We start from the raw sequence: 22,852 nt of genomic DNA, 5'->3' as shown, positions 1-22,852 counted from the left end.
TAAATTGATAAATTGATTACACAATTAAAAGTGTGAAGATGCCAAGGATGCACTACTCCAAGGCATTGAAAAAATGAGTCCTGTTGAAAATGAATGCATTTATTTAGGTATAATAATATATTGTAAATATATTATGAAAAAAAAGAGGACACAAACCATTAATGTACTTGAAATATACACGTGTATTTTGTTATCTACACGTGTATAACTTATTATTAATTATTTATTGTTTTTTATAAATTTTATATGAATTGAATTGGTAATCCATATACATTTTATACTGCGTTATATACGAAGTATTTCAAAAAAAATTACGAGGGGTAATAGCTATCCTCTTCTTTAGCTACAAAAAATTCGAAACATGTTGTATAAAAATTTTTTTTTAAATATAATTTTCCATAATTACATTTTTTTGTTTAAAAAAAATTCAACAAATATGGAACAGTTAATTAGCAAAAATACATCTTTGTAATAATTTTGTTTTGGCTTTTATTATTTTAAAAATGATTTGTTTGTAAAAATGTAGAAAAAATACAAGATATATTTACTGAGGAAAAAAATACTTCAATTCCATTTTAACAATCAATTAACCATTGAGATTTACTGCAGGCTTTTTCAAGATCTAAATCAGATTTTATATATAAAAAAGTATCATTTGTACGATTTTTAGATACCTCCTCTGCAGCAGTAATCGTGTCAATTGTAATTTCATTGTTAAAGCTGATGTTAAGAAATACAAGATCTGGATTATTCTTTATAAATTGAATGACACCAGCATCAGTAAGTTGTCTGCATGCAGAACAATTTAAAATTTTTATTCCTCTTAATTTGACAATAAAATTGTCTTCAACATTTTCATTCAATTCAATATTTAGTTCTTTCAAATTTTTCAAGCTCGTTAAAGCAATGTAAGCAGTTGTAACAATCAATATGTAATTAGGTGCACAAAATTATTTTTTATTTATCAATTTTTTGGCTCAAAAAAACAATACGGAAATAAAAAAAAAGTTTTTTTTTTTTAATTTGAGTCTTATTTAATTAATTATAACTTTAATAATTTATCTAGACTTGTCAATTTATTGTTATTTATTTGGCATATAATTATCAATGTCATATAAATTGATATTATAATCAGACTTATTATGTCATAAGATTATTTAATCAGTTCAACAACTCATATGATATCATCCTTTGAACTTTTTTTTAAATCTAATTTTTCATGACTACATCTTTTTGTTGAATATAAAAAATTCAACAAATATGGAACAGTTAATTAGCGAAAATAATAATACCACAGCTTTGTAATGATTTTTTTTTTTAATCTTTATTATTTTACATATGATTTTTTTGTAGCAATGTAAAAAAATAACAAGAAGTACCTGCTGAGAAAAAAAATACTCCAAATTGATTCTAACAATAAATTAACCATTGAGAGTCAAGGCAGGCTTTTTCAAGATCTAAAACATCAGTTTTTATAGCTAAAAGAGTATTATTTGTACGATTTTTAACTGCCTCTTCTGCACCAATAATCGTGTCAATTGTAACATTTGTCATATAGCTAATATCAAGAAATTCAAGATCTGGATTATTTTTTATAAATTGAATGATACCAGTATCAGTAAGTTCGTGACATCCAGAACAATATAAACTTTTTATTCCTCTTAATTTGACAACAAAATTGTCTTCAACATTAACACTCATTTCGATATTTAGTTCTTCCAAATTCTTCAAGCCCGTTAAAGCAATATAACCACTTGAAGTGATGTTACAATTTTTAATATTCAAACATTTTAAGAGCTTACAATTTTTAGCAATAGCAATAATAGCACTATCTCCAAGTTTGAAACTAAATGCCAAATTTAAACTTTCAATATATTGCAATTTTGATAAATCATAAAAAATTGATGCCTTCACCATATTATACTCGGGAAGTACTAGATGTTTAAGTTTTTTACAATTATTTATAATTGCAACCATTACTTCGTTATCGATATTTGTCACCTCGAAATCTAAATGATTAAGGTTTTCTAATTTTGTTAATTCTATAGTAGATTCACTATTTAATTCATCAATATTTATGAATTCTAAATTATTGCAATGCTTGATGATATTTTCGATTATTGCATCACTAGCTTGCCAGCGAATATTTAAATGTACCAAGTTTCTCCAGTTTACCCAGTTTTCCATTTTAATTTCAACTAGATCAACATGAAAATCTGGTGCATCAAGATGTTTTAAATTTTTGCATGCATTGAAAATACCACTGAGTAGATTTGGAATATTTTGTGATATAGTGTGACTATCCATGAAGGACACATCCTTAATGTTGAGATGTTCCAAGTTTAAAAGTTGATTGAATGTAAAAATCTCTTTTTTGGTTTTACATTTTTCGAGATCAAGATAAACAAGTGTTGTTTTTCTTGATATTTCTTGAATAATATCGGTGATAATGCAACGATGTATTGTCAAACTTCGAAGATTGGTAAATTTTTTCAAAGACTGAAGCAAATTTAATTTAACAAAGTTAATATTCTTTCTTATGAATGACAAAAAAAATAATTATTGACTAACAATACTTACGAAAAATGATGGTGCTACTGGATCTGAATTGAATAACATTGTTGTCTAAAAAAACATTAATGTAAATATTAGTATTTTTTCTTTCTTATGAATAACAGTAAAAATAATTACTGGCTAATGGAAACTAATTACAAATAGTGTTGATTTTATTATGCCCGAATCGAATGAGATTTCTGGAGATCCATTAGGTTTAAAAAATAAATGAATTTCATTTATATCTTTTGGAAGACTATTCAGCATTCGAAATTGAAAGTTATATCCAGATATATGTATTTTAACGACTTTCAATTGCTCCAATTGTGTAAATGCTTCAACAAAGCGATAAGTATTTTTATTCCCAAATTCGACAAGTGCAAATTCAAGTGTTGTTAAATTTTTGCAGTGTTCAGCAATTATTGGCATGATACTTGAGTCACAAATTAAAGAAAGAATCAATTCTTTCAAATAAATACCACAATTGAATAATACTTTTTCTACGTATCGTTGTGTTAAAATACATTTTTTATGATTACGAACAATTGTATTGGTACATTTGTATTTTTTAATGTCATGCCAAGCTAGTTGACAGGCCTCTTTCCATTTGGAACAAACTGGAATAGAAAATAACAAATTTAAAACATTAATATCAACAAACTAAAAAATATATATTTTAATAATTATACCTTGATCCATAGTTATTCTCTCAGATATTGGCAGCAGCATGAATATTTGTGCTAACGAATCATTATCAAGAGAGTTGATAAAATCCTTTTTCTCCTTGACATAATTTGCAAAGACTTCTTGGTATTTCTCAATACGTATCCTCTTTGCACTCATCATGGCTTATGAGTAAATATACTGTAAATATAAACAATACATATTTGATTATTGGACTATCAAGATTATTAAATTTTTTATGTCAAATAATTTAATAATCAAATGAACATAGTAAAAAATATATTTTTTTTTTTGATGGTAAATAAAGAAATCAAAAAAAATTGTTTATTAAAATATTGAAGAAAAAATAACCTAAACAAGTGTTTTCTATCACTAATTAAATATTGATTCATGTAACCACAAACAAATCAATTAAAAACCACCAAAAATTTAAACAAACAGCTATCTGAATTGTCAATTGTTTGAATGAAATAAAAGTTTTGTGATTACTCTTGATAACGAAAATAATAATTAACAATTAATCTTAGAAATTTATTACTATTGTTATTATTGTTTTTTTTGACATTTATGTCTAAAATGTAAATATGATAATTACTCCTTTGATGAGTGACCGCTAGATGGAGATAAATATACCGACTGTTAGTAATATACAACAATAAAAAACAAAAAAAAAAACAAAAGAAAAAGGGTTGATTCATTGATTGTAAATTGTAATTTATCATTTATTCGCGTGTTATAACGGTTAATCGGTGATAACTTATAACCTATTAAAATTTTAATAAAAATTTTAATTTTCTTCAAATAATAACAAAGTTGAACGAAGTTTTTTTTTTTCATTGTCTATTCAGGTAGTTGTTTCCTTAAATTTTTGCTGATTTTAATTGATTTTCCTGTGTTCAGATGAATTAATATTTAATTAGTGATAGAAAACACTTGTTTAGGTTATTTTTTCTTTAGTATTTTCATCAACAATTTATTTATTTATCGTCAAAAAAAAAAATATATACCTATATTTAACTATGTTCATTTGATTATTAAATTATTTGACATAAAAATTTAAATTTATTATTATGGTTTTAATAAATATTTAATCAACAATTTTGACAGTCCAACAATATGTATTGTTTATATTTACAGTATTTATCCATAAGTCATGATGATGAGTGCAAAGAGGATACGTATTGAGAAAGATAAACAAGTCTCTGCAAATGATGTTGAGGAGAAAATGGATCTCATCAACTCTCTTGATAATGATTCATTAGCCCAAATATTCATGCTGCTGCCAATGTCTGAGAGGATAACTATGAATGAAGGTATAATCATTAAAATATGTATTATTTAGTTTGTTGATATGATTGTTTTAAATTTGTTATTTTCTATTTCAGTTTGTTCCAAATGGAAAGAGGCCTGTCAACTAGCTTGGCATGACATTAAAAAATACAAATGTACCAATACAATTGTCCGTAATTATAAAAAATGTATCTTAACACAGTCATACGTAGAAAAAGTAATATTCAATTGTGGTATTTATTTAAAAGAATTGATTCTTTCAAAAGTTTGTGACTCAAGTATCATGCCAATAATTGCTGAATACTGCAAAAATCTAAGTACACTTGAATTTGAAATTGACGTAAATAAAGATGACCGTTATACTGATCGCTTTGTTGAAACATTCACACAGTTGGAGCAATTGAAAATCGTTAAAATACATATAGCTGGAGAAAGGTTTCAATTTCAAATGCTGAATAGTCTTCCAAAAGATACAAATGAAATTCATTTATTTTTTGAACTTAGTGAATCGCAAAAACTGTCGGGTTTTAACCGACAATTATTTTTGTTGGTAAGTAGCTATCATTAGCTAATAATTATATTTTTTCGTCATTAATATGAAAGAATACTAACGTTTAAATTTATTTTTCTTTAGTTAGAATCTTATAGGGACCCAGTAGCACCATCACTTTTCGTAAGTACTTATTGTTAGTCAATAATCATTTTTATTGTCATTTATAAGAAAGAATATTAACTTTATTAGATTTATTTTGCTTCAGTCTTTGAGAAAATTTGCCCATCTTCGAAAGTTGACAATACATTCTTGCATTATTACCAACATTATGCAAGAAATATCTGAAAAAACAACACTTGTTTATCTCGATCTCCAAGAATGTATTTCTACCGGTGAGATATTTACCTTCAATCAACTTTCAAACTTGGAACATCTCAACATTAAGCACATGTCCTTTATGGATAGTGAATTATCGCAAAATATGTTAAATCCAATCAGTGATATTTTCAATACATGCAAAAATTTAAAACATCTTGATGCACCAGGTATTAATGTTGATCTAGCTGAAATTAAAATGGAAAACTGGGTAAACTTGAGAAACTTGGTATATTTAAATATTCGCTGGCAAGCTAGTGATGCAATAATCAAAAATATCATCAAGTATTGCAATAATTTGGAATTCATAAATATTGATAAATTAAATAGTGAATCTACTATAAAATTAACAAAATTAGAAAATCTTAATTATTTAAAATTTGGGGTTACAAATTATATCAATGGAGAAGTAATGGTTGCAATTTTAAATAATTGTAAAAAAATTAAACATCTGGTAATTAACGGGTATACTACAGTGGAGGCATCAATTTTTGATGATATATTAAAATTGCAATATATTGAAAGTTTAAATTTGGCATGTATTTTGAATATTGGACGGAGTCGCATCACTTCAACTGCTTATATTGCTTTAACGAGCTTGAAAAATTTGAAAGAACTAAATATTGAATCGAATGAAAATGTTGAAGATAACTTTATTGTCCAATTAAGAGAAATAAAAAGTTTAAGTTGTTCTCAATGCAAGCAACTTACTGATGCTGGTGTCATTCAATTTATAAAAAATAATCCAGATCTTGAATTTCTTGATATCAGCTATATCACAAATGTTACAATTGACACGATTATTGCTGCAGAAGAGGTATCTAAAAATCGTACAAATGATACTTTTTTAGCTATAAAAACTGATGATCCAGTTCTTAAAGAAGCTTGCATTAAATCTCAATGGTTAACTTGTGATTAGAATGGAATTGGATTATTTTTATCCTCAGCAGGTACATCCTGTTTTTTTTTTTACAATTTTGCAAAAAAATCATATTAGTATTTTTTCTAATTAACTGTTTCATATATGTTGGATTCTTTTTTTAACAAAAAAATGTAGCTATAGAAAATTAGATTTAAAAAAAAGTTCAAGGGATGATGAGTTGTTGAAGTTATTAAATAATCTTGTGACATAATAAGCCGGATTATAATAATAATAATTTATATGATATTGATAATGATACGCTAAATAAACGACAATAAAATTGACAAGTGTGGGTAAATTAATAAAGTTATGATTAATGAAATAAGACTCAAATAATAAAAAAAACTTTTATAAAACATGTTTCGAATTTTTTGTAGCTAAAGATGAGGGTAGATATTACCCCTCGTAATTATTTTGAAATATTTCGTACATAGCGTATTAAAAATGTCTATGGATTACCAATTCAATTTATAAAAAAGTTATAAAAAAACAAGAAAAATAATTAATAATAATATTGCTATGAATTGAAATTTAAAATATCAATATCAGAATATCAGAGACGCTTTTTTTTTATCAGTAAGCGCGGTAATTTCAAATATTATTTGTTTTATTATATATAAACAAATATCATTCATTAACAATAATAATTAATTAATTTATATTAAATCAATTATTTCAACGTCGAACTAACGTCGAAAAAATTGTAATACTTTGTTATGTGAGACGTGAGTTGGTAGCAAGAGATTGATATTATAATTTTCATAATTATTATTCATTTATTTTTCAACAAAAAAAAACGTAATTTTTGAAAACTGAAAAAAAAAAATATAAAATAAAATAAAATAACTGGTATGAAAAAAAAAAAAAAAATTATGTTAACTTTGTTATTATTAATTAAACAAATTTGTTAAATTGAAATTTAATTAATTATTTCAATAATGTAAAGTTATTGTAAATCTTTTAACGTACTCTAATAGGTCCTTGTTGGTCTCAAGCATAAAGTTATTAAATAAAATACAAAAAATACAAAATGGAAAAAAAAAAAAAATGTACTTAAAGATTATAATCACAATATCAATTTTTTATATTTAATTATTTAATTCAATTTCATTCAATAAATTATATACATTTTCGTATATATAATTTATATAAAAACGAATGTCTTATTTATTTAATCCACAATTTAAATTTTTATTTCAGCAAGTTAAAAAATATAAAAAATTATTCTAAATAATATTTCTGTATCTTGTTGTTAATAATTATAATTTTATCTAGTCAAATTATAGTAAAAAAATTACTCTTAGAATTTATTTATTTAATTTTTGTTTTTTTTCTGTTTTATAAATCATATTATTTCAGCTATTAATGCTACTGGATTAATTGACTTGTATTGCTATTAATATTGACTCAACCTTTATCAGGGTAATAATTTTTTTTTTTTAATTATTATGTTTATAAATAAATTGATAAATTGATTACACAATTAAAAGTGTGAAGATGCCGAGGATGCTATACTCCAGGGCGTTGAGAAATGAGTCCTGTTGAAAATAAATGCATTTATTTAGATATAATGATATATTGTAAATATTATGAAAAAAAGAGGAAACAAACCATTTATGTACTTGAAATACTCACGTGTATTTTGTTATTTGTATAACAGCTGTCATCTGTCAAAAATAGTAAATATTTACAAGTGTCAGCTGTGATCAGCTGTGACATTGTCCACTAAACCTCGTGAATTTCGTTTAGCCAGCATTTTAAAGTACCAAATAATTTGCAAAAATAAGAAATGAATAAATAAATTAATTTAAATTTTTAATATAAAATGAGAAAAACAATTAAACTTATAAAAATATTTTTAATAAAATAACACCGGTATTAAAAAATTATAAATATTTTCAAGAGGTTAAAGCAAAATGGCTCCGAAATTCTAATCATTCAAAGCTAAAGGCTTATTTGCATATTGCGTATGCTGAATCGTGTTTTTTTGCACACACGCAATCACACGTAATAGCGCGACAATATCTCTTTTCTCTTTCTCTAGCACTTTCGCAGTTTCTCTCTCTTATTTTGTTCTATAGAATGCTCTCGAACGTTCTCGAAATTAAATCACCGGCATAATTATTTTTTTTGCCGGCGCTCGTGTCAGTATAATTTCACTTGTTGTTTGTTGTCAACCTGTTGATTCAGGTGCTCCTGTACCTCGTGCTCCAAGACTTTTAAAACCTGTTAAAACCAACAAAATAGTGACGTCACTATCAAATTAAATTCAAATTGAGTGAGAAAAAATAAAAATAAGAAAAATATATATGCAATATTAAATTATGTTTTTTAATTTTATATTACAGAAACGAAATTCGAGAGCTTTAAATTTTTGAATATCGCAAAAATTTAATATATCTCTTAAAAATGGATAACTCTGAAGTAACTATTCATCCTGGTAATGAAAGAAACAATATTAAAATTATTTTTTCGAAACTATACAATTTCTGTTGGCCAACATTGAAGACCCTTCTGTTTGCCATCATTTTTAATTTATATTCACGTTCATTTTATGATGAAGTCAAATTTTATACAATTCTCTGTCTGATTGTGCTCGTCGTCATGTTCGTAATGCACATATTTATGAAATCACTAATGCCACAGCATTTGACTGACTTGCATTGTTTTTTTATGATAGTATTCATAGTTATATGTTTAATGGTTGTACTTAATGTCTGTATCACAATATACTATATAGACACAAATGATTTGGTCTTACATTTTATTTTAGATATTATAATTAAAAAATATATATCATCGAAGTATTAAGACTGTATTAAATTCGTACAATTTTGTATGAATTTCTGTCAACCAAAACACCAGCTATACCAACAGTGCTTTTTTTTTGTCAGGTTCTCTCTAAGGTAATGGTAAATGGTAAGAGTTTGTGATCTATCTAAAACATGCAGTATAATAATATTTAGACAGTTTTAAAATTATTTACGTCATTTACATAATTAGATTAGAAAAAAAAGCTGTGTTCTTAAATTTCGTGGTCTTTACTTTTGTAGATAAATTTTACAATACTCCAAAGAAATAAAATTGTTTAACTACGTATTCACGAGGTACAGGATAAATTAAAAATCGTAAAATTAATTCTACATAAATAAATACCACGAAAATTAAATCAAAATGGTCACAAACTCTTACCCCTACTCCTACCGTTTTTTTTCTATTATTTTTATACGTTCGTAAAAAAAAAAAAAAAAAATTCAAAAAAATTTAAAAATGTAAAGCCATATTATTTTAAACAAATCAAACTAAAAAAAAAAAATTATTTACAAAATAATAATGCCATATGAACTAGCAAATTGACACCTTTAATTAGTGACAAATTTCAATAAGATCAATGTGAACTTAAAAAAATTTTTTACATGTTAATATAAACATAAAGTTGATCGATACTTAATTAGATAAATTAATCATAATGGCTGTTTTAGATGTTAGAACATCTTTAAATACCACCACAATTATTGTACTGGTATTTTTTTTTATTCGACTGAGAATGATAGAAACTTATCATTCGTTTGAAGGTCACATAAAAAAGAAAATTGTAACTCATCTGCGATGAGAAAAAAAAAAAACACACACATTGTATTATTTTAATTTTAAATTCATAGCAATAGTTATTATTAATTATTTATTGTTTTTTATAAATTTTATATAAAATAAATTGGTAATCCATAATACATTTTACTGCGTTGTATACGAAGTATTTCAAAAAAAATTACGAGGGGTAATAGCTATCCTCTCCTTTAGCTACAAAAGATTCGAAACATGTTTTATAAAAAATTTTATATCTTCTATATGTAAATTTACAATGTGAAAAAAAAAAAAAAAAAAACAGAAAAAACAGAAAAAAAAAATTATTAATCAAATTGTAATTAGGTATACAAAATTATTTATTATTTATCAATTTTTTGGCTCAAAAAAACAATCTGGAAATAAAAAAAATTTTTTTTTTTTAAATATGAGTCTTATTGTATTAATTGCAACTTTATTAATATACCTAGACTTCCCTTAAACTTTTTTTTAAATCTAATTTTCCATAATTACATTTTTTTGTTTAAAAAAAATTCAACAAATATGGAACAGTTAATTAGCAAAAATACATATTTGTAATGATTTTGTTTTAGCTTTTATTATTTTAAAAATGATTTTTTTGTAAAAAAGTAGAAAAGATACAAGATACACTTGCTGAGGAAAAAAATACTTCAATTTCATTTTAACAATCAATTAACCATTGAGATTCACTGCAGGCTTTTTCAAGATCTGGATCATTAGTTTTTATAGATAAAAAAGTATCATTTGTACGATTTTTAGATGCCTCATCTGCAGTGTTACCACTAAATATAGAATTAATGAAATATATGAATTACACCTCTCCAATATTTAAACATTTCAAAAGCTTACAGTTTTTAGCAATAGCAGCAATAGCACTATCTCCAAGTTTGGTACTGAATGCCAAATTTAAATTTGTTTGCCAATGCCAAATGCCAATTTTAAATTGTCAAGCACCAGATGCTTGAGTTTCTTACAATTATTTAAAATTGCAACCATCACTTCTTTAGTGATATTATTTGTCTTCGCAAATTTTAAGTAATTTAGGTTTTTTAATTTTGTTAATTTAATAGTAGATTCACTATTTAATTCATCAATGTTTATGAATTCTAAATTATTGCAATACTTGATGATTTTTTCGATTATTGCATCACTAGCTTGCCAGCGAATATTTAGATATACAAAGTTTTTCAAGTGTACCCAGTTTTCCATGTTAATTTCAGCTAGATCAACATGAAAATCTGGTGCATCAAGATGTTTTAGATTTTTGCATGTATTGAAAATATCACTGAGTGGATTTGGAATATTTCGCGATCGATTAGCCATGAAGGACACACCCTTAATGTTGAGATGTTCCAAGTTTGAAAGTTGATTGAATGTGAAAATCTCATTTGTAGTCTTACATTTTTGGAGATCGAGATAAACAAGTGTTGTTTTTTTTGATATTTCTTGAATAATCTCGCTGATAATGCAAGAATTTATTGTCAAACTTTGAAGATTGGTAAATTTTTTTAAAGGCTGAAGCAAAATCAATTTAACAAAGTTAATATTCTTTCTTATGAACGACATTAAAAAAAATTATTGACTATCAATACTTACGAAAAAAGATGGTGCTACTGGGTGTGAATAAAATGATCTTTCTGACTGAAGAAAAAATTAATTTAAATGTTAGTATTCTTTCTTTCTTATGAATGACAATAAAAATAATTATTGGCTAATGAAAACTACTTACCAAAAGTGATGATAGTACTGCGTCTGAATCAAATGACATTTCTGGTGATCCATTAGGTTTAAAAAATAAATGAATTTCATTTATATCTTTTGGAAGACTATTCAGCATTTGAAATTGAAAGTTATATCCAGATATATGTAATTTAACGACTTTCAATTGCTTCAACTGTGTGGATGCTTCAGCAAAGCGGTCAGTGTAACTATTATCTCTCCATACGTCAATTTCAAATTCAAGTGTTGTTAAATTTTTACAGTGTTCGGCAATTATTGGCATGATACTTGAGTCACAAATTTTTGAAAGAATCAATTCTTTTAAATAAATACCACAATTGAATAATATTTTTTCTACGTATGATTGTGTTAAAATACATTTTTCATAACTACGAACAATTGCATTGGTACATTTGTATTTTTTAACGTTATGCCAAGCTAGTTGACAGGCCTCTTTCCATTTGGAACAAACTGGAATAGAAAGTAACAAATTTCAAACAATTATATCAACAAACTAAATAATACATATTTTAGTGATTATACCTTGATCCATAGTTATTCGCTCTGATATTGGCAGCAGCATAAATATTTGTGCTAAGGAATCATTATCAAGGGAGTTGATGAGATCCATTTTCTCCTTAACATCATCTACAAAGACTTGTTTATCTTTCTTAATATATTTCCTTTTTGCCCTCATTATGACTTATGAGTTATGACACAAGTTATGAGTAAACACTGTAATTATAAACAATACATATTATTAGACTGTCGAGATTGTTGATTGAAAATTTATTAAAATCATAATGATAAGTTTAAATTTTTATGATTTTTATGAATTAAATATTTCATGACATTTTTATATTCATAAATTACCTATATCAAATAATTTAATAATCAAATGAACATAGTATTCAATATATATTTTGTTTGATGATGAATAAAGAAATTATTGATTTAATTTAAATTGACATAATCATAGCCTAAACAAGTGTTTTTGCCATTAGTTAAATACTGATTCACGTAGCCACCAACAAATCAATGAAAATCAGCAAAAATTTAAACAAGCAGCTACTTACCTGAATTGTCAATTATTTGAATGAAAAAAAAAAATTTATTATTACTTTTAATAATGAAAATTATTAAAATTATTATTTTAATAATTAACAATTAATCTTAAAAATTTATTACTATTGTTATTATTGTTTTCTTTTTGACATTTACTCGTTTGATAGAATAAATATATCGACCGTTGGTAATATACAACAATAAAAAATAAAAGAGAGAGAGGAGAAGTTGTATTATTGATAACTGTAACAACAAAAAATTTTTATATCTTTTATATGTAAATTTACAATGTGAAAAAATAAAAAAACAAAAAAAAAACAATGAACAATCAATATGTAATTAATTAGGTGCACAAAATTATTTTTTATTTATCAATTTTTTGGCTCAAAAAAACAATACGGAAATAAAAAAAAAGTTTTTTTTTTTTAATTTGAGTCTTATTTAATTAATTATAACTTTATTAATTTATCTAGACTTGTCAATTTATTGTTATTTATTTGGCATATAATTATCAATGTCATATAAATTGATATTATAATCAGACTTATTATGTCACAAGATTATTTAATCAGTTCAACAACTCATATGATATCATCCTTTAAACTTTTTTTTAAATCTAATTTTTCATGACTACATCTTTTTGTTGAATATAAAAAATTCAACAAATATGGAACAGTTAATTAGCGAAAATAATAATACCACAGCTTTGTAATGATTTTTTTTTTTAATCTTTATTATTTTACATATGATTTTTTTGTAGAAATGTAAAAAAATAACAAGATGTACCTGCTGAGGAAAAAAATACTCCAAATTAATTCTAACAATAAATTAACCATTGAGAGTTACGGCAGGCTTTTTCAATATCTGAATCAACACTTTTTATAGCTAAAAAAGTATCATTTGTACGATTTTTAACTGCCTCTTCTGCAGCAATAATCGTGTCCATTGTAACATTTGTGTTGAAGCTGATGTTAAGAAATTCAAGATCTGGATTATTTTTTATAAATTGAATGATACCAGTATCAGTAAGTTCGTGACATCCAGAACAATATAAACTTTTTATTCCTCTTAATTTGACAACAAAATTGTCTTCAACATTAACACTCATTTCGATATTTAGTTCTTCCAAATTCTTCAAGCCCGTTAAAGCAATATAACCACTTGAAGTGATGTTACAATTTTTAATATTCAAACATTTTAAGAGCTTACAATTTTTAGCAATAGCAATAATAGCACTATCTCCAAGTTTGAAACTAAATGCCAAATTTAAACTTTCAATATATTGCAATTTTGATAAATCATAAAAAATTGATGCCTTCACCATATTATACTCGGGAAGTACTAGATGTTTAAGTTTTTTACAATTATTTATAATTGCAACCATTACTTCGTTATCGATATTTGTCACCTCGAAATCTAAATGATTAAGGTTTTCTAATTTTGTTAATTCTATAGTAGATTCACTATTTAATTCATCAATATTTATGAATTCTAAATTATTGCAATGCTTGATGATATTTTCGATTATTGCATCACTAGCTTGCCAGCGAATATTTAAATGTACCAAGTTTCTCCAGTTTACCCAGTTTTCCATTTTAATTTCAGCTAGATCAACATGAAAATCTGGTGCATCAAGATGTTTTAAATTTTTGCATGCATTGAAAATACCACTGAGTAGATTTGGAATATCCATGAAGGACACATCCTTAATGTTGAGATGTTCCAAGTTTAAAAGTTGATTGAATGTAAAAATCTCTTTTTTGGTTTTACATTTTTCGAGATCAAGATAAACAAGTGTTGTTTTTCTTGATATTTCTTGAATAATATCGGTGATAATGCAACGATGTATTGTCAAACTTCGAAGATTGGTAAATTTTTTCAAAGACTAAAGCAAATTTAATTTAACAAAGTTAATAGTTTTTCTTATGAATGACAAAAAAAAATAATTATTGACTAACAATACTTACGAAAAATGATGGTGCTACTGGATCTGAATTGAATAACATTGTTGTCTAAAAAAAACATTAATGTAAATATTAGTATTTTTTCTTTCTTATGAATAACAGTAAAAATAATTACTGGCTAATGGAAACTAATTACAAATAGTGTTGATTTTATTATGCCCGAATCGAATGAGATTTCTGGAGATCCATTAGGTTTAAAAAATAAATGAATTTCATTTATATCTTTTGGAAGACTATTCAGCATTCGAAATTGAAAGTTATATCCAGATATATGTATTTTAACGACTTTCAATTGCTCCAATTGTGTAAATGCTTCAACAAAGCGATAAGTATTTTTATTCCCAAATTCGACAAGTGCAAATTCAAGTGTTTTTAAATTTTTGCAGTGTTCAGCAATTATTGGCATGATACTTGAGTCACAAATTAAAGAAAGAATCAATTCTTTCAAATAAATACCACAATTGAATAATACTTTTTCTACGTATCGTTGTGTTAAAATACATTTTTTATGATTACGAACAATTGTATTGGTACATTTGTATTTTTTAATGTCATGCCAAGCTAGTTGACAGGCCTCTTGCCATTTGGAACAAACTGAAACAGAAAATAATAAATTTAAACATTAATATCAACAAACTAAGTAATATATATTTTAAAGATCATACCTTCCTTCATAGTTATCCTCTCAGATATTGGCAGCAGCATGAATATTTGTGCTAATGAATCATTATCAAGATAGTTGATAAAATCCATTTTCTTCTTGACATAATTTGCAGAGACTTCTTGGTTTTTCTCAATACGTATCCTCTTTGCACTTATCATGACTCATGAGTAAATATACTGTAAATATAAACAATACATATTATTAGACTGTCAAGATTAATAAATTTTTTATGTCAAATAATTTAATAATCAAATGAACATAGTAAAAATATATTTTTTTTGATGGTAAATAAAGAAATCAAAAGAAATTGTTTATTAAAATATTGAATGAAAAATAACCTAAACAAGTGTTTTCTATCACTAAATAAATGTTGATTTACGTAACCACAAACAAATCAATTAAAAACAACGAAAAATTTAAACAAACAGCTATCTGAATTGTTAATTATTAGAATAAAAAAAACTTTGACTGTTGGTAATATACAACAATAAAAAATAAAAGAGAGAGAGGTTGATTGTTATCGCTGGTTATCGCGTTTTATAACGGTTACATATACATATTTTATAACCGATTAAACGTAATAACAAAGTTAAAAGTTGAACGAAGTTTTTATATAAATTTTCATTGACTATTCAGGTAGTTGTTTCCTTAAATTTTTGCTGATTTTCATTGATTTGTTTGTCGTTACGTGAATCAATATTTAGTTAATGACAGAAACACTTGTTTAGGTTATGTTTATGTCAATATTTTAATCAATAATTTCTTTATTTATAATCAAACAAAATATATATTTATAACTATGTTCATTTGATTATTAAATTATTTGATATAAAAAATTTGAATTTATTATTATGGTTTTGATAAATATATTTAATCAACAATCTTGACAGTCCAATAATATGTATTGTTTATATTTACAGTATATTTACTCATAAGTCATGATGAGTGCAAAGGAGATACATATTAAAAAAGATCAACAAGTCTCTGCAGATGATGTTGAGGAGAAAATGGATCTCATCAACTCTCTTGATAATGATTCATTAGCACAAATATTCATGTTGCTGCCGATATCTGAGAGAATAACTATGGATCAAGGTATAATTATCAAAATATATATTATTTGGTTTGTTGATATTAATGTTTTAAATTTGTTATTTTCTATTCCAGTTTGTTTGAAATGGAAAGAGGCCTGTCAACTAGCTTGGCATGACATAAAAAAATACAAATGTACCAATGCAATTGTTCGTAGTTATGAAAAATGTATTTTAACACAATCTTACGTAGAAAAAATATTATTCAATTGTGGTATTTATTTAAAAGAATTAATTCTTTCAAAAATTTGTAACTCAACTATCATGCCAATAATTGCTGAATATTGCAAAAATTTAACAACACTTGAATTTGAAATTGACGTATGGAAAGATAGTAGTTACACTGACCGCTTTGTTGAAGCATTCACACACTTGAAGCAATTAAAGGTCGTTAAAATACATATATCTGGATCTGAGTCTCAATTTCAAATGCTCAATAGTCTTCCAAAAGATATAAATGAAATTCATTTATTTTTTGGATTTGCTGAACCGCAACTGTCGAGTTTTACCACATTATTATGTCTTGCCGTAAGTAGCTATCGTTAGCCAATAATTATATTTTTTTGTCATTAATATGAAAGAATACTAACGTTTAAATTTATTCATTTCAGAACCACTTTTTGCCTGATTTTGTAGCACCATCACTTTTTGTAAGTATTTATTGTTAGTCAATAATTATTTTTATTGTCATTCATACGAAAGAATATTAACTTTGTTAAATTTAATTTGTTTCAGTCTTTGAGAAAATTTACCAATCTTCGAAGTTTGACAATACGTTTTTATAACATCACCAACATTATTTACGAAATATCAAAAAAAACAACACTTGTTTATCTCGATCTTCAAGAATGTAAGACTAAAAATGAGATTTTTACATTCAATCAACTTTCAAACTTGGAACATCTCAATATTAAGGGTGTGTCCTTCATAGCTAATCGATCGGGAGATATTTCAAATCCAATCAGTGATATTTTCAATACATGCAAAAAGCTAAAACATCTTGATGCACCAGATTTTCATATTGATTTAGCTGAAATTAAAACGAAAAACTGGGTAAACTTGCAAAACTTAGTATATTTAAATATTCGCTGGCAAGCTAGTGATGCAATAATCAACAATATCATCAAGTATTGCAATAATTTAGAATTCATAAATACTGATTTATTCAATAGTGAATCTATTATAAAATTAACAAAATTAGAAAACCTCAATTATTTAGGATTGGAGAAGACAAATAGTTTAAATAAAGAAGTAATAGTTGCAATTACAAATAATTGTAAAAAACTTAAACATTTGGTCATTTACGGGTCTAATATAGTGGAGGCATCAATTTTAAATGATTTATCAAAATTGCAATATATTGAAAGTTTAAATTTGTCATTTAGTGACAAACTTGGAGATAGTGCTATGATTGCTATTGCTCAAAATTGTAAGCTCTTAAAATGTTTGAATATTAGAATGTGTCTTTTCATCACTTCAACTGCTTATATTGCTTTAACGAGCTTGAAAAATTTAAAAGAACTAAACGTTGAATTAAGTGATAATGTTGAAGACAATTTTATTGTCAAATTAAGAGGAATAAAAAGTTTAAATTGTTCTAAATGCAACCAACTTACTGATGCTGGTGTCATTCAATTTATAAAAAATAATCCAGATCTTGAATTTCTTGATATCAGCTATATCCCAAAAGTTACAATTGACACGATTATTGCTGCAGATGAGGTATCTAAAAATCGTACAAATGATACTTTTTTATCTATAGAATCTGATATAGATCTCAAAAAAGCTCGCATTACACCTCAATGGTTAATTTATTGTTAGAATGCAATTGAAGTGTCTTTTTCCTCAGTAGGTACATCTTGTATTTTTTCTAGATTTCTACAAAAAAATCATATTTAAAATAACAAAAATTGAAAAAAAAAATCATCACAAAGCTGTTGTATTATTTTTTTTTTAATTAACTGTTCCATATATATTGGATTTTTTTTAAACAAAATGGTACGATAAAAAAAAAAAATTATGTTAACTTTGTTATTAAATTATTGTTGAATTGCAATTTAATTAATTATTTCAATGATGTAAAGTTATTGTAAATCTATCAACGTACTCTAATAGGTCCTTGTTGGTCTCAAGCATAAAGTTATTAAATAAATGAATAAATAAAATACAAAAAATACAAAATGAAAAAAAAAAAAAAAAAATATACTTAAAAATTATAATCACAATATCAATTTTTTAAATTCAATTATTTAATTTAATTTTATTCAATAAATTATATACATTTTTTGTATAAATAATTTATATAAAAAAGAATGTCTTATTTATTTAATCCACAATTAAAATTTTTATTTCAGCAAGTTAAAAATATGAAAAATTATTCTAAATAATATTTTTGTATCTTGTTAATAATTATTATTTTATCTAGTCAAATTATAGTGAAAATATTACTCTTAAAAATTATTTATTTAATTTTTTTTTTCTGTTTTATAAATCATATTATTTCAGCTACTAATGCTACTGGATTAATTGACTTGTATTGCTATTAATATTGACTCAATTACCTTTATAAGGGTAATACATTTTTTTTTTAATTATTATGTTTATAAATAAATTGAGAAATTGATTATAAAATTAAAAATGTGAAGATACTCCAGGGCGTTGAGAAATAAGTCCTGTTGAAAATAAATGCATTTATTTAGATATAATGATATATTGTAAATATTATGAAAAAAAGAGGAAACAAACCATTTATGTACTTGAAATATCCACGTGTATTTTGTTATTTGTATAACAGCTGTCATTCAATAGTATTTTACAAGTGCAGCTGTGATGCATATTTATCCACTAAACCTCGTGAATTTTGTTTAGCCACCATTTAAAAATTAAAAGTAGCTACCCTCTTCTTCAGCTACAAAAGATTCGAGACATGTTTTATAAAGTATTTTTTTCTGTTGTATTATTGATTATTATACCTGTATATGATAACTGTAACGACGAAGATAAAAATTTTTATATTTTTTATATGTAAATTTACAAGGTGAAAAAAAATAACAAGACAAAGAATTATCAATCAAAAAGTAATTAGCTATATGAAATTATTTTTTATTTATCAATTTTTCAGAAATAGAAAATTTTTTTTTTTTAAATTCGAGTCTTATTTAATTAACTATAGTTATAACTTTAATGATTTACCTAGACTTGTCAATGTAATGCTGTTTATTTGGCATTTGTTTATTAATGTCATATAAATTATCATTATAATCAGACTCATTATGTTACAAGATTATTTAATAAGTTCAACAACTCATCATCTCTTAGATTTTTTTTAAATTTAATTTTCCATAACTACATCTTTTTGTTTAAAAAAAAAGTCAACAAATATAGAAACAGTTAATATAAATTATAATTAATATAATATAATATAATATATATAATAACATGAGAATAATATAATAATATATATGATATAATATAATACATAATATAATATATAATATAATTAATATGATAGTCAATGTAATTAGAAAAATAATAATACAACAGCTTTGTAATGATTTTGATTGAATTTTCACTATTTTAAATGTGATTTTTTTGTAGGAATGTAGAAAAGATACAAGATGTACCTGCTGAAGAAAAAAATACTCCAATTCCATTCTAATCACAAGTTAACCATTGAGATTTAATGCAAGCTTCTTTCAGAACTGGATCACGAGTTTTTATACATAAAAAAGTGTCATTTGTACGATTTTTAACTGCCTCATCTGCAGCAAAAATCGTATCAATTGTAATTTTTTTGTTACAGCTGATATCAAGAAATTCAAGATCTGGATTATTTTTTATAAATTGAATGACACCAGCATCAGTAAGATTGTTGCATTCAGAACAATTTAAACTTTTTATTCCTCTTAATTTGACAATAAAAGTGTCTTCAACATTTTCATTCGATTCAACGTCTAGTTCATTCAAATTTTTTAAACTCGCTAAAGCAATGTAAGCAGTTGAAGTGATAGAGTGACACCTTCGAAGATTCAAACTTTTTAAGAGCTTACAATTTTTAGCAATAGCAATAATAGCACTATCTTCAAGTTTGTAACTAAATGCCAAATTTAAACTTTCAATATATTGCAATTTTGATAAATCATCAAAAAGTGATGCCTCCACTTTATTATACATTGGAAGTACTAGATGTTTTAGTTTTTTACAATTATTTGAAATTGCAACCATTACTTCTTTATTGACATTATTTGTCCTCTCAAAGTCTAAATAATTGAGGTTTTCTAATTTTGTTAATTTTATAATAGATTTACTATTTAATGTATCAGTATTTATAAATTCTAAATTATTGCAATACCCGATGATTTTTTCGATTAAAGCATCACTAGCTCGCCAGCGACTATTTAAATATACCAAGTTTTCCAAGTTTACCCAGTTTTCCATTTCAATTTCAGCTAGATCAACATCAAAATCTGGTGCATCAAGATGTTTTAGCTTTTTGCATTTATTGAAAATACCACTGAGTAGATCTGGAATAATTTTCGATTGACTATCTATGAAGAACACGTCCTTAATGTTGAGGTGTTCCAAGTTTGAAAGTTCATTGAATGTAAAAATCTTATTTTCAGTCTTACATTCTTGGAGATCGAGATAAACAAGTGTTGTTTTTTTTGATATTTCTTCGATAATGTCAGTGATATCGTAAGAACGTATTGTCAAGCTTTGTAGATTAGTTAATTTTCTCAAAGACTAAAACGAAATTAATTTAACATAGTTAATATTATTTCTTATGAATGACGATAAAAATAATTATTGACTACTAATAAGTATTTACGAAAAGTGATGGTGATACTGGTGATGGTGATAACTGAAAAAAAAATAAATTTAAACGTTAGTATACTTTTATATTAACGACAAAAAAAATAAAATAATTGGCTAACGATAGCTGCTTACCCAAAAACATTGTTCCGGGTATACAACTTTAAGTCCAAAAAATAAATGAATTTCAGTTATATCTTTTGGAAGACTATTCAGCATTTGAAATTGAAATATATATCCAGATATATGTATTTTAACGACTTTCAATTGATCCAACTGTTTAAATGCTTCACCAAAGTAATCAGTATCATAAGTTTCAAATCTGATAATTTCAAATTCAAGTGTTGTTAAATCCTTGCAGTATTCAGCAATTACTGGCATGATACTTGAGTTACAAAATTTTGAAAGAATCAATTCTTTTAAATAAATACCACAATTGAATAATATTTTTTCTACATATGATTGTGTTAAAATACATTTTTCATGATTGCGAACAATTGTATTGGTACATTTGTATTTTTTAATGTCATGCCAAGCTAGTTGACAGGCCTCTTTCCATTTGGAACAGACTAAATTAGAAAATATTAAATTTAAAACATTAATATCAACAAACTAAATAATATATATTTTAATGATTATACCTTGATCCATAGTTATTCGCTCAGATATTGGCAGCATCATAAATACTTGTGCTAAGGAATCATTATCAAGAGAGTTGATGAGATCCATTTTCTCGTCAACATTATCTGTAGAGGTTTGTTGATCTTTGTCAATACATATCCTCTTTGCACCCATCATGGCTTATGAGTAAATATACTGTAAATATAAACAATACATATTATTGGACTATCAAGATTATTAAATTTTTTATGCCAAATAATTAAACAATCAAATGAACATAGTTAAATATAGAGAGTGTTTTTCAACTATAAATAAAGAAATTGTTGATCAAAATATTGACATAAACATAACCTAAACAAGTGTTTTCTGTCACTAGCTAAATATTGATTCATCTAACTACAGAAAAATCAATTAAAATCAGCAAAATTTTAAGGAAACAATTACCGGAGTAGCCAATTATTTAAATAAAAAAAAGCTTTGTTATTACTTTCAATAGTTATATCAATCAGCCCCTCTTTTTTTTTTGTTGTTTTTTATTATATTGTTTTTCTTTTGTTATATATTTTTTTGTTTGTTGGTAGTAAGTACGCTGTTTTATCGGTATTCAAAGCAAAGACGCCATTTAAAATTATAGCAGCCATTTGTAAAAACGCAAAAATCTCTGATTATTGATTGGCCATTCCATATTCAAATATTCTGTTGACCAACCAATTAAAAATTTATTAATATCTAACTTGACGTGAGATAATTTTAGGCGGCAATGATCATATATTTCGCTCTGTCTTTCAAACACATTTTCGCAGCTGCCTCTTTTTTTTTCTCATCTGTAATAAGTAATAACTAATAAGTGTAAGTTGTTTTTTTTTATAAATAGAATATATTCAATTGTAAAATAATGGATAAATCTGCGATGAGAAAAAAAAAAAAAAAACATTGTATTATTTTAAATTTAAATTCATAGCAATAATTATCATTAATTATTTATTGTCTTTT

At 24.9% G+C, this 22,852-nt stretch overlaps 5 protein-coding genes and 1 long non-coding RNA gene across 9 annotated transcripts; 3 read left to right on the top strand and 3 right to left on the bottom strand.

Annotated features, from left to right (window-relative positions):
* Positions 1-1,365: 1,365 nt before the first annotated feature.
* On the bottom strand, positions 1,366-22,227 carry LOC122848099 (dynein regulatory complex subunit 6-like). Of its 4 annotated transcripts, none has more exons than XM_044145931.1 (4): positions 22,211-22,227; positions 2,713-3,417; positions 2,581-2,625; positions 1,366-2,499 (listed from the first exon to the last, which is right to left on the bottom strand). In XM_044145931.1, the coding sequence occupies exons 2-4, from the start codon at positions 2,980-2,982 to the stop codon at positions 1,411-1,413; spliced, it is 1,404 nt and encodes a 467-aa protein (XP_044001866.1). In that variant the 5' UTR covers positions 2,983-3,417; positions 22,211-22,227; the 3' UTR covers positions 1,366-1,410. The 4 variants fall into 4 exon arrangements, with proteins under 4 accessions (XP_044001866.1, XP_044001867.1, XP_044001868.1 ...); XM_044145932.1 differs by lacking the exon at positions 22,211-22,227 and adding an exon at positions 3,727-3,771; XM_044145933.1 differs by lacking the exon at positions 22,211-22,227 and adding an exon at positions 3,589-3,762 and having other exon boundaries at positions 2,692-3,417.
* Positions 3,973-6,377, top strand: LOC122848086. Its single transcript, XM_044145912.1, has 5 exons — positions 3,973-4,085; positions 4,375-4,550; positions 4,623-5,077; positions 5,162-5,200; positions 5,286-6,377. Exons 2-5 carry the CDS (start codon positions 4,391-4,393, stop codon positions 6,312-6,314), a joined length of 1,683 nt encoding a protein of 560 aa, XP_044001847.1. The 5' UTR covers positions 3,973-4,085; positions 4,375-4,390; the 3' UTR covers positions 6,315-6,377.
* Positions 7,864-9,588, top strand: LOC122848140. Its single transcript, XR_006373443.1, has 2 exons — positions 7,864-8,595; positions 8,666-9,588. It is a non-coding gene; the product is annotated as an uncharacterized LOC122848140 (long non-coding RNA).
* On the bottom strand, positions 10,585-15,768 carry LOC122849336 (dynein regulatory complex subunit 6-like). The gene is made up of 6 exons (XM_044148028.1): positions 15,674-15,768; positions 15,337-15,511; positions 14,808-15,265; positions 14,675-14,719; positions 13,554-14,592; positions 10,585-10,691 (listed from the first exon to the last, which is right to left on the bottom strand). Exons 2-6 carry the CDS (start codon positions 15,491-15,493, stop codon positions 10,585-10,587), a joined length of 1,806 nt encoding a protein of 601 aa, XP_044003963.1. The 5' UTR covers positions 15,494-15,511; positions 15,674-15,768.
* Positions 16,256-17,094, top strand: LOC122849334. Its single transcript, XM_044148027.1, has 3 exons — positions 16,256-16,430; positions 16,503-16,954; positions 17,038-17,094. Exons 1-3 carry the CDS (start codon positions 16,274-16,276, stop codon positions 17,092-17,094), a joined length of 666 nt encoding a protein of 221 aa, XP_044003962.1. The 5' UTR covers positions 16,256-16,273.
* On the bottom strand, positions 19,973-22,327 carry LOC122848084. Its single transcript, XM_044145910.1, has 4 exons — positions 21,880-22,327; positions 21,374-21,807; positions 21,255-21,287; positions 19,973-21,169 (listed from the first exon to the last, which is right to left on the bottom strand). The coding sequence occupies exons 1-4, from the start codon at positions 22,034-22,036 to the stop codon at positions 20,081-20,083; spliced, it is 1,713 nt and encodes a 570-aa protein (XP_044001845.1). The 5' UTR covers positions 22,037-22,327; the 3' UTR covers positions 19,973-20,080.
* Positions 22,328-22,852: the final 525 nt, after the last annotated feature.

This window comes from Aphidius gifuensis, linkage group LG2 (assembly GCF_014905175.1).
Source record: "Aphidius gifuensis isolate YNYX2018 linkage group LG2, ASM1490517v1, whole genome shotgun sequence".
NCBI lineage: Eukaryota > Metazoa > Arthropoda > Insecta > Hymenoptera > Braconidae > Aphidius > Aphidius gifuensis.
Note: the sequence above shows the minus strand (reverse complement) of the source record. Positions and strands in the feature narration are given on the sequence as shown.